General features: G+C 39.9%; 2 protein-coding genes across 4 annotated transcripts in view; both read left to right on the top strand.

Moving 5' to 3' along the window:
• schip1 (schwannomin interacting protein 1) overlaps window positions 1-5,631 on the top strand; it is a 183,842-nt gene extending 178,211 nt beyond the window's left edge. For all 3 annotated transcript variants that reach the window (XM_076100927.1, XM_076100926.1, XM_076100928.1), the window contains 3 exons: window positions 3,446-3,569; window positions 4,226-4,319; window positions 5,576-5,631. In XM_076100927.1, the coding sequence (XP_075957042.1) occupies window positions 3,446-3,569; window positions 4,226-4,319; window positions 5,576-5,627 (270 nt within the window). In that variant the 3' untranslated portion in view covers window positions 5,628-5,631. The remainder of the gene's footprint in view (window positions 1-3,445; window positions 3,570-4,225; window positions 4,320-5,575) is intronic.
• Window positions 5,632-7,344: 1,713 nt separating this feature from the next.
• Window positions 7,345-9,907, top strand: il12a (interleukin 12a). The gene is made up of 7 exons (XM_076100600.1): window positions 7,345-7,489; window positions 8,378-8,523; window positions 8,646-8,732; window positions 9,059-9,100; window positions 9,341-9,484; window positions 9,570-9,611; window positions 9,743-9,907. The coding sequence occupies exons 1-7, from the start codon at window positions 7,345-7,347 to the stop codon at window positions 9,881-9,883; spliced, it is 747 nt and encodes a 248-aa protein (XP_075956715.1). The 3' UTR covers window positions 9,884-9,907.
• The last annotated feature ends 2,488 nt before the right edge of the window (window positions 9,908-12,395 follow it).

The following is a 12,395-nucleotide window of genomic DNA, read 5'->3' as shown; positions in this document are numbered from 1 at the left end:
TTTTAAAGCAAAACCAAAAGCTTGAAACAGCAGGTATTGAGCCTTTTGTTGCTTTAGCTTTGTATAAAACTCATACACTCAAGCTGATCCTTTAAGAAGAAGGCTTTGAAATTAACCCCGGAGAAATCATAAAGTCATATATGTCCACCGCTAAGATGAGTAAGATAGCTAATTGGAGCAGAGAGCCACCAGATATGATGTCTAACACATACAATAAAATGCTTTTGCTTTTTACGTTTTTTGAACAAAATGTCAGACATATTATGGTCAACATGTGACATTCAATTTCTTATTATCATTTATTAGTCAAATGACATGAGAATAGATGGGTGGGTTGTATAACATATGAGTAGTATATGAGTGCTGAACATGTCACGTACAGTATATTTTGTGATGATGTCACCTCCTCTGTTGCCTCTCTCCCTCTGCCTCCATTGAGAGGAAGGAAGGTGATGACGAGCCTGTTCATCATTATTTCATCCCTTAATAGCTGCCTCACTGCCTCTTCTGGAGCATACACATTAACACACTCACACACCCACACTGTCAGACTTACACACACTATATTTACACCCGGACTTGCAGGCAGAACCGCTTTACTTATTCAGAGAAGGAGGGGGCAGCTCGGCCAGATCCATCTATAATTCATACGCCGGAAAGCATTGACGTCGGTGTTCAGGGATGTAGCAGTGCTCAGCAGTCAGAAGACATCACTGTCACATCCAGACCGAACACACGATGAATATTAAGATGTGTTAAGGCCACAGCCGTCTGCCATGTCCGCAACACTAGAGATCTATTAAACTGTAATAGATCAGTGATCGCTAACAAGGGGGTACTTCGCAATGGCCTGGTGTGTGTGGGAGCGTTGTGGAGTAGCTCAACTAATGTAAAAAAAAAATAGAAATTATGAATTGATTGAAAAAATATACCAATCTTAATAGGAATATACCTTTCACTGAGTCAGTTGACAACTAGTTGGCAAGGGAGCAGTTTATATAGTTAGCTAGAAGTAAAGGATAAATGGTTTTAAAGTAGGCTAAGGGGGTAAACATTTTAAATGATAAAAGTAACAGTAATAGTTAATCACACTTAACCGAAAAACAGTTGATACAGACAGCTAAACGTAATGGATAAATAGTTCAAATTGTTAGCTTAGAGTTAAGGGTTAAAGGTTCAATTGGATAACTAAAAGTAGTGTATTAAGAGTTGAAATAATTATCGATAGGAAATGGCGACATTTGACATAATTAGCTAGAAGCAGTGGATAAATTGTTGACATAATTAGCTGTAAGTGATGGATAAATGGTTGAAAGAGCCCCCTTCTGCCCCTTATAGTAAACATGCACAATGGATTTGTATGACAAAATTGTTATAAAAATCTACTTCTAACAACCACATTAAAATGAACGCATGTGGAACATGACAGGTGGTGATAAGGGGCACTTGAGCTCATCTATCTGATAAAGACAACGGGGGTCCAAGAACAATCCGTCTGCTGTTATACGGCTGCCAGTTGGTTTCATTCAGTTCCAGCTAAACTGGATTGTCCTGCCCGCTTGTCAAGAGCAAACAATGGGAATTCGGCCAGCACAGTAAGCCTGCATCCAACTGTCTGTCTGTGTGCTGGGAGTGTGTGTGTGTGTGTGTGTTTCCTCAATCTGTACACACAGAAACGCTGAGAGAAAGCAAGAAAGTCATCGAGAGAAGGGAGGGGGAGAGATTTAGGTTCTCCTGTTCAACCTCAATATTCTCGACCAAATTCATTCAGAGATAAGTGTACTGTAGTTCCTCAAGCTGATATTGAGTAATTGTTGGTGGTTAGTTTGCTAGTATTGAGCACTCATTCGGTCATTTGACATATGATCACAGAAACTCACACATCAGTCAGCGGTCTGGCCTGTTGAGTTGGAACTAACACCAGTCTACAAGCTTCCCCACGCACTTTGTCTTTGACATCACATCTCTCTCTCTATGTCACTCTTCAGTCTCCACCTTTGTCTAGTCGCAGAAACTGAAACTGACATGCAGTGACCTCAAGTACAGTTGCATCAGTGCCAATGTGAAAGTGAAAGAATGCAGAGAAACTAGTTCGAAGAGCCAGTCAGACGCTCCTCGCATGCAAACACTTAAGAGTGTGGCACATGCAAAGAGAGAGCGCACACATTTTTCTCACCGACTGTTTGTCAAGATTGGAGATGAAGTGGGAGGGAGAGAGAAAATGGGTGTTGGAGGGGAAAGGAGAAAGAATGCAGAACGGTTGGATGGGAGTGTTGACACGAGGGAGAGTCTGGTAAACAAAAAGCTCATTATCTGCCCATTGTGCCTGAGAGAGCACACGTGATACGTTTTATTACATATTGTGGCTACACTCTCAAGTTGATTGAGAACCTGAAGCAACTGCTGGTGGCAATTTACACTCATTAACACATTCACAAAGCCAGCTCAGGTAATAGTCATGCAATAATTGGCACAAATACAAGTCTAAAACTTCCACTGCCCTTTGCATTTTACAGAAGCCTTTCATTTTCACTCATAGAGAAAAAGGGTGGAATTTCTCACCCTTTATTGTCCCTCCACCTTCGTCTGTGATTACATAACATATGTGTCACTGCTGTTGGTGAGTGGGCAGATTTGGGAATTTTCATAGTTCCAGTGGAGAAGAAAATCATACTTGTACTTGGACTGTACATTGTGGGGTAAAAGCGTTCAGTGGGCTCTCAGGAAAAAGCAGTTGCTGGACTCTGCTGGATAGTGAAAACTTCACACAGTCGCTGAGTTTATCTGCTGTGTACTCATATAAAACACAGTCTCCCGATGCAAGAGTGGTGAACACCTCAAGAAGATAGTGATTCATCATCAGGGGCATTATCAGGAGAAACTGGAAAGCTGTCGTTTTTTTTTTTTCACACAAAAAAAGCATCAAAGCAAAAAGCAACTAACCACATGAGTTCAAGCAGCAGATTGAAGTTGAACTTTGTGTCAGTCAACCAAAGGAGCTGACTCTTCCAGTGCTCTCATACTGACCAGATTTCCAGCATGCTAATTTGTCTTTTTCAATGAACGTATTAATTGTTTGTCAACAGGTTGTTGACAGAAAACAACCTGTTGACAATGTCGATGCAGTAAAAGACATTTCTGAATTCAGTCCAATTTGTATTCTGATTGTTATTTATGTAATGATGTCTATGAATAGGGCAATGAATTTACAACAATATACAGTATCTTTTTGTTCTAGGAATGAAATTGTTTGATACATGTCTTTAAAGGTAATTGCATAAGTATCTAAAAAAATAGTTATACAGCAGCACATTATTTATAAGCTTAACCTTGTTTCGACCTCCAAATAGAGAAAGCACAGTGTTTAACATGTTTTTTTCCGTGTGTGTGTGTGTGTGTGTGTGTGTGTGTGTGTGTGTGTGTCTGTGTCTGTGTGTTTCGGCAGCTTCCACACATGCCTCACATCAGTGAGTGTCTAATGAAAAGAAGCCTGAAGCCCACCGACTTGAGAGATATGACGCTGGGGCAGCTCCAAGTTATAGTCAACGACCTGCACTCCCAGATTGAGAGTGAGTTGACCACAAACACACACACAGTACAGTACACACACACACACACACACACACAAACACACTGACCTCTACTTTCAATTGCTGAAATGAGCAAGAGAGCAAATGGGGAAAAACATGCACATGCATACTGACCCACGTTAGTCAGTTCACAGAACTGTACCAGTTAACAGCTTCCCCTGAGCATTTACTGTCACCGCACTGTACAGATCATTGATCCTGCTACTCAGGGATGAATAATCTCATCTAACATAAAACAGCTCCAAAAATCCCCATGAGTCCAACATCATGAGCTACTTTTAACTTGCAATACAGACTTTCCCCTCATATCTCTTTTCGGTTCTTACTATTTTCTATCAAAGCTGAAGGGACAATAGCTAAATCATGTGATATGAGAACAACCACAACCACCGAGGTGTTGTCTGTCAATGCTTCTAATGTATTTGATGACTTTGTGAGGTCATTTTATGAACCCATAACGGGAGATTTCAGACAGTTGCACACTCTCCACAGTATATCTTGTAGATGTAATGTCCATCTATTGATGTCACTGATGTTTGAAGTATTTCCATATTGTAAATATGATGTGGACAAATTGAGTCTGTAGCCTTACATGATTTTTTTTGTACTATTCCTCATATTATCTACAACTCCAGGTCTGAATGAGGAGCTTGTACAGTTGCTGCTGATTCGGGATGAACTACACATGGAGCAAGATGCCATGCTGGTTGACATAGAGGACCTCACCAGGTGATGACGCACTTAATGGCAAACGTGTTCCCTGGGTTTACCATGATCGTTTTTACTCATATGGTGTATTAGAGAGAGAAAACAAAACGTAATTTAAAGAATAAGATTGAAAGGAAATAGTCTATACTTTTGTTATTGTCAAGAAGCCTCGTGAAAAAATAAGAAACAAACGATATTAGTCCTTTCTGTTTCTCCTATCCTGTCTGTGGCTCTCGGCCTCAAGCCCAGTTGTTCCCACTGGAGATGTAAATAATAAAATATACAAATGTGTAGTTTCATTAACAAAAGAATGCGATGGGATTTCTTAAAACAGCTGGACACTGTAGTTTTTAGGAGTACTCCACCGATTCAGCATTGCACTCTTATAAAGTTGCCAGACTCATGAAGTACAGTTTTCTTTCTTATCAAAGAAATCAATGCTGCAGAAAGATATTGTATATTTTATTCCACGCATTTTTCTTCCTTGAAATGTCGTCTTGAACCACTAACAAAGGTGCAGAGCAGGGATCAGGATTGGGCTACAGAGATCTCACTACTTTCTCCACACCCCCAGAATTTTTTTTTTCATTTCCAAACTTGTAGTCTTCAAACCCTATCGATGCTGACTCAAGTGACATCACTCGAAGCTATTTATCAGAGCTACAGAACATAATAAATAACAGTATGGCTCTCTCACCTGTTTTGTTTTATAGTTTAGTGTTGAATAGTTTTTGGAAAACAGCGGAAGTAATGGCACAAACAAATTAGCTACACTAAGCTTTAGCTACACAGACAATACTTGTGACTAGGATCCATTTATTATAAACAAGAAGGCGCTCTAAAATCTAAGGACAGTGAGTCTTAATCCTGGTCTTAATGAGGATATAGACTTCAAATGTTTTGTATAGGCTTCTGTCTTTTTCTTTGAGTCTGGGTCATGTGATTGCCTCCCATTAATTGTTTGTACTATACGCAGTAGGTGTGGCAAAACCTGTTTTGTTTGTTTGTTAAATGCCCTGACGAAGACCTACAGCGTTCAAAACATGTTGGCTTTTTCACTCCACTATAATACGGCTTCTTTTTTTTAAAATTCCCTCCTCGTTTTTCTAAGATGTTGGAGTGCCTTTCTGTTCATCCAAGAGCACCAGACACATTTTGACTTTGGTTGAGGACACAGAGCAACCAGTTATCTTGCTCTCCTAGAGTTAATTCATTGTTGGTTTTGATCTTTTCTTTGAAAAATATCACCCCACTTATGTTCCCTTTCTCCTTTGCAGGCATGCCGAGAGCCAGCAGAAACATTTGGCTGAGAGGACCCTATCCAAATAAGATGCCCGTACCCACTCCGCCCTGCTCCCCTCTGCCAAGCTAAGCTCCCGCTCCAAACCAGACTTTTCCCCTCTGGCCATTCCACCTCTGCCCCGTGTCGATCCAAATCCTGCCCGCTTGTCCCAAGTATTTTGCTCCTTGCTGCTTCCCCTTCTCCCCATGTCGACCTTCCTGTCCACCCCACTGACTCCAGTGGTAGCAGCAGCAATGAAGAAGGCCACCCTCTTTCGTTAGCTTCTGTGGTTTTCTCCCAGCGCTGAGGACGGATGAGCACTTCCTGCTTCCTGGGAGAAAAATAAATTGATTGTGTGTTGTCATGGATTCTGTCCCCAGCTTCCTGTGCAGTGATCGGCCTTGCTTCGCTATCGTTTCTTTCTACATTCGCCACTAAATTATAACTGTCAAATGCAAAAATTGTGGGAAAAAAATTAAATAATAGTGAAAAATTTAGTAGAAAGTAAGTCATGAGAAAAAGAAACAACATTGTATAAAAAAAATTTAAAAAAAACAGATGGAAACTAACTTCTTCAGACCATTTTAAGTTGGACAGTGATTTTCAAGTATTTCAAAGTCAACCTGTTTTTATTCTGCACAAATGGTAGTTTTCAACTGAGAAATGTTTATTTGAAGGTGCTAAAAGAGTGTAAAGGAAACATGCCTGCCTTGTAGTGGAGTCGTAGCTTTTGGTAATACGTTCACTCTAATTGCTCTTCAACATTTTGTGAATGTTGATTTTCTGACACGAGTCATTTTAAATGAATAAGTGTGTTAAAATCGTTTTCATCCTACTGTAATCAAAAACTTTATTTGAGGAAAGAAATGTTTATGTACAGATATGTAAAATAAAGAATAAACTTTGTTTCATATATGTTGGTTTGGTGTGCAGTAAGTTGAATTCATGTTGCTGCAAGACAACTGGATGAAGAGTTTTTGAAGAGAGCTTCCTCTTTCTAATGAACATAGGAAGTGTAATCAGTGGTCACAACTGCAGCGGGAATATAAAGCACCACCACATTACACGTAGCATGACTCATCTCCCTCTGTTTCGGTCTTGCCTCATCGTGACATTGTTTGTCTCTCACTCTCTCATCTCGGTTGTTTTTTTTTTACTGCTCTTAAAGGGACTAATTATAAATGTGGACAGCCCCTTTAAATTCATAATTAGGAATTTTTGTTGACTTATAATATACGATGAATGGTCAGTTGTGGGCCAAGGTTTAAATGCACAGAAACGATGGCTGGAAAGTTTAGTAATGAATACAATGTTATTTTTCATGTAAATTATGATAAATGAATTTCTGGGAAACTCCCCCCTCTCTCCGGGTGGGTCTTCTGCCTGATCATATACTGTATTTAAAGAGTAATTTTTAATCTTTGGTGGTCCTATGTTGAAACAAGTGAAAGGCCAGGAAACTCCAGTTTCAGAGAGTGAACTTTCTTTTGTGTGTTAAACACAACAAGTGGATCTCAGGTCCTGTAAACTGGGACTGGAGGGTGTAAAGAGAGTATGAAGTCATGCTTTATGCATCAATAATATTTCTATTTATTCTCGTTTGAGCATTGTGCAATTCTCAAATGCTGACAAAACTATACTTCAGATTAAAAGTTCATTTGTGACCTTGGAAACAGAAGTTGGCAAAACAATCTCCGCATTATATGTGTTTCGGAGCGTTCAATCATATCACATGATCTTCCTCTGCAAATTAATAAAGAAGAAATGAAACGTTTTTTAGCCTCTGAGAGCAGTCATAAGCCCAGTCATAAGCCCAGTCATAAGCCCACCGCCCACCCGCACTTGGAGGAAGAAATGACCCTCTTCTACAGTGACGTTAATCGGAGCATTGATGGATCATACTCCGTGGGTTGGACAGATAAGGGACAGAGGTCGTCAGGCAGGCAGGATCTTGCGGTATTTGTGTGAAACGTGCTGAATCAAACGATAATCATCCTGTGAATGAAACAGTGAGTAAGGGATCAAAATAAGCTGTCTGGTCCCATGATGCTGATGCAACTGGGTTCCCACATGATGCTGCTGCTGACAGGACCAGATGACCATCACCATGGAGCTAATTGTCGGCACCTCAGAGCTGCTTCCTGCAATTCTGCACTAATAATATATTTTAGCAATCAACTCAATATATGTATTTCCTTTGGGCAGTTGCAAAAGAAGATGATCTCAATAGTTCGTATAGGCCTATATGCACCCATGTGGAGTTAAAGGCTCTGCTCATCTATTAGCCAACCCCTATTCTAATTCATATCCAAACCACATACATTCAAACCCGTGAATTGCCTTGTATCTAAATTTAAACTATTGCATCACAGTTTGAGTTTACTTTTCCCCCGTAGTTGGTTTCTTTCAAAATCTAAGACAAACAATGGCACTTCCTGTTTTCATACAAGCAATGTTTGCTGGAAGATTGACAACGAGGAAATTACAGATGACGTTTTAGTTTTCTTTTTGCTGGCGCTCCTGCAGGACGGCGAAGGGAATCCCCCCCCCCCCCGAAAAAAAAACATGCATATAAATACAATCAGATATTTGAAGGCAGCAACACAGTGCTACTTATCAACCAGGCTCAACCAGAGATATCTATCTGATCCGAGAGATGACAGGCTTTCATTTCTGTAAGTCAGCGTGAAACACATGCGATTTTCCCATTATGGTTTTACTGTGTTTCAGTCATGAAACTCTACGCGTGGACCCTATGGACGCATGTGTTGATGCTTGTTATTCTCTTGTCATGCAGGCTTCGCCAGCTGTGTGCTGCTGCTGACCTTGAGCTGCCGCACATCTACAGGACTCCCGGTGCGCCCGCTGAGCACAGAAAAGTGCGGAGACTGTCCACTTCTCTTCAAGAACCTGCTGGTGAAAATCACAGAGCTTCTCAGCAGTGTGAGTACAATTCACAGCGCCATGTTTATTTAGTTGTACTGTGTTTTTATTCCTCTGTCTTTCTTATCCTCTGCCACACACCTCTGTGGTTTGTTAATAATTACCCTTATTTTGTATTACAGGATGTTTTTTGTTATGGCATGAAGGCTGATAGAATGATGGTTAGTCAAGCTGAGACAGTACTGGCCTGCGCACCCACTCTGACTCAGGTGACACTTGATGATTTCTCAGTGACAAAAATTCTGAATTATCAAATGCTTTTTATCAAATCTTTACTTTTTGTGTTATGAAAATATAGATTCCAATTATTCTTTTGTGCATATTTTTACATTTTACAATAGAGGATCAAATTGTTTTTGGGCGTATTTATGGAAACATAATTTCAGCTCATAGTTTCACCTCAGCTATCACTCATTTCTATTCAGCCATGTTGTATAATTAGGTTATATAATCAAGTATATGGTCCAAAGATGTGTATGGGCACCTTGACCAGTGAAACTAACTGCTCATATTTAAAATGTTTTTGACCCCACAGAACTCAAGCTGCTTGATGCAAAGAAATTCATCTTTCAGTGAGGTATGCTATTTCTCTTTAAACGTTTTTCTTAGAATTATCAGACATACTCTTTGTTATACAAGCTTATTAATAATAAGTCCAGTATCTATTTTACTTAAATAAAGCTTTACATTTGTTATTCATCTGCTATTCTACACATCAGAATTAGGATAGTTTACATTATACACCCATTGTATCCCTCTAATTTTATTATAAAGCAGAGAGATGACTGATGGGTGATTTGTCTTGTTTGAATGACAGAGTGAATGTCTGAGGAACATCAGGAAGGACTTGGCCTACTACGCTGCTGCTCTTCAGTCCTACATCGAATTCCCACTCAGAAGTCCCAAGCAAGAAATTGCACTTCTGAGTCCAACTCTGGAAATAATACAGAGCCTGGGGAAGGTATGTTTATCATGCATGTGTGGGAGGGTGAAAGACAGAATCTTCTGGGAAAGTTGCCTGATGAAATCTTCCTTGGTTTATACAGAGCTGCTCCCTGATGCTGAATGAGGAGAATGGCTCTTCAGAGGTATTTTTATATTCCTTGTTTTTCTTTGTTTCTTATTTACTCTTCATCGTTCTGTCTTTAAGAGGAAAACCCTATTGTTTTCTTTATTTTTGTGGGTGTTCAGGTTGTTTCCCTCTTGTGTTTTCTTTTAGGAGGTTGCTGCCCAGATGTGGGGAGATGACACCTTCAGTAACAGGCAGAAGATGTGTAAGATGATGAGGGGCTTCCATGTCCGAACCATCACCATCAACCGAGCTATGGGTTACATCGCCTCAGGAGACCACAGAAAGTAAACGTCCTGCAACCTCATCACCATCATCAACATCATTCCAACCCCAATATCTCTACTACTACTTTAATACTTTAATTTATCACAACTGAACAAGCCAGAACACTATTTATTTGAGATGAACGTATTTATTACATTTATGTATTTATTTATGTATTTATTTATGTATTTATCTATCTATTTATCTATGTATTTATTTATGCATTTATTTATGTATTTATTTATGCATTTATTTATGTATTTATTTATGCATTTATTTATTTAATGGCCTGTGGTGTTATTTATTGTTCTTTAAAATTAAGTCTTTTTTTGTATGAAATGCTGAAGTTGAAGTGATATTTGTATGGAACTGGGTGCAAATGAAAATGGAATTGATGACACATAAATTAAGTAAAAAGAAACTTTCTCTTGTTTTTTTTCAAGTCAGTCAACAGTTAGTCACAATTGCTCCACAATTCTTTGGCGAGACTCAATAGAAACAATTGCAAAAAAAGAACGAACTGGATTTTTGGTGGTAAGTTGTTTAAGGAAGTAACCCCATTCTCTGAATGTAAACATTGCATCATATCAGCATGGAAGACCCTAAAATATTCAACAATCCAGATGCATTTCCTGCAGCTTTTACCAAATAGTGTTGAGATGTCTGGAAACAGCGTCATTTGAAAATAGGTAAACCAAAAATAAAGCTGCGACTAATGAAAGGATGCTGACAACAATTAACTGAAATGTTTCCACAGGCAGCTTACAGTAGTTTGTTTTATTGCACAAACAGGAAAAGTTCAATTCAGCCCTGTATCTAAATGCTTGTGGATAGTTTTTGTTCCTCAATGTACACTTTTGTAACACACACACAAACAACATGTTTACCTAAGATGCATGTTCCAGTCACAGGTGGGCAGTAATGGATTCATAATTCAAGTTAAATATAATACACATTATTAGGGACTTTTGCAACTCCATTTAGTTTTACAGGTTCAGAGTTGTCAAATAAAACACAGATATAAACATACAAAAGCATACAAAAATGGATCAGAGTTTTGAAATAGTTAAACGATATGTACAGGACAAACAAAACAAAACAAAAAAGGTATGAGACACGAAATACCTCAGTACTTCAGTCCGTAATGCTTTATAAAGTCACATGCACATGATATAATGCCTTACTGTTATTGTCCTTCTGAGCATGTTAGCATGCTGATGTTCGCATTTACCTCAAAGCACCGCTGTGCCTAAATACAGCCTCACAGAGCCACTGGCATGGCTGTAGACTTGTTCGTTCAAAATTATGGCCGGTTGTCATTTGACAAGAAATGAATCAACTTATAATTTGAGGTTATGGTTATGTATTATGGTTATCTCTTGGATGGTGTTCATATGCATGTCTGAGGTTTATTGCCTTGCAGTGTTTGATGGACCAGTCATCCAGTTCCTCCACACTTTTCCACAGCTGGTACTCTGTGGCCTATCCCACTGGTCAAAGCAGATGTAACTTTGCCTCCCTTTCCTCCGCATGGGGTTGAAGACAAAAAGCCTCCAGGTGTATAACCCTCGAACTGAAAGAAAGCTAAGTTCTTGGGAACAAAAGAGGTATTTGGTCTGAGTATAGCCCCTCAACTGTCAACACTAAGCAGCAAATTACTGGGATGCGCAAACAGGGCGGTTAGTTCACACACTCTTAGCTGCAGTCTGTGCGAGCAGCAAAGCTGTCTTGAACCACAGCGCCTTCAGAGAGTAGCACTCAGAGGCTAAAAGGGACCCTTCAATAATTGTGCCCCAGTGGCAGTTCCCACTGCAGGTAGAAGGCACGCATCACCGGGCGCTGTCTTCTGGCCCCCTGCAAAAACTGCTTCCCGAGAAGGTTACCAAAAACCGGTCTGTAGCCAAAAACCTCAGTGCAGGAAGAAAAGGCTGCTGTTCAGCCCTCCTTAATCTGGAGATGCCCAACCTATTGTACCTGCCTCCTGAGACAGAGCCTCCCATGGGCCTTCATCATCCGAGTCATTTCTACATACTGCGGCACTGAGCGGCAACATGGGGCTACCAGAATGAACAACAACCGCTTCAGCATCACTCTCTGCAAAAAGAAAGGAATGAGTCTGACTTTGTCAAAATGTACTGTACTATGACATTTTTATGACATACTTAACTGTGAGCGCTTCTATTTTAACCGGCGCACCTTTTTCAGCCTTTACGGCACTTGTTCAGCGGTGCAAGAAACACGCCGACCAATGCGTCGTAAATCACGTCAGGTGATGCAACTCAGCCAATCAAATATGAGTATTCTGACATGTTTACTGACTCGAGTGAGATGTTCACATACCGTGACAACATACGAGGAAAGAGAAACAAAACTACGACAGTTACGTGAGTCACAGTAGTTATTTCACATGACGTTCTCCAAATAGAGAAAAGTGGTTAGGGAGACCAGAGTCTTTAACCAAGAATAGACATTCTTATAGGTTAATTCTTTCCACGGGCAATTTAAAACCAGTGTGTCACATGTTCAGAGACCTCAA

The sequence above is a fragment of the Anarhichas minor genome, unplaced genomic scaffold, assembly GCF_050575085.1.
Source record: "Anarhichas minor isolate MPS153535 unplaced genomic scaffold, ASM5057508v1 ptg000026l, whole genome shotgun sequence".
NCBI lineage: Eukaryota > Metazoa > Chordata > Actinopteri > Perciformes > Anarhichadidae > Anarhichas > Anarhichas minor.
Note: the sequence above shows the minus strand (reverse complement) of the source record. Positions and strands in the feature narration are given on the sequence as shown.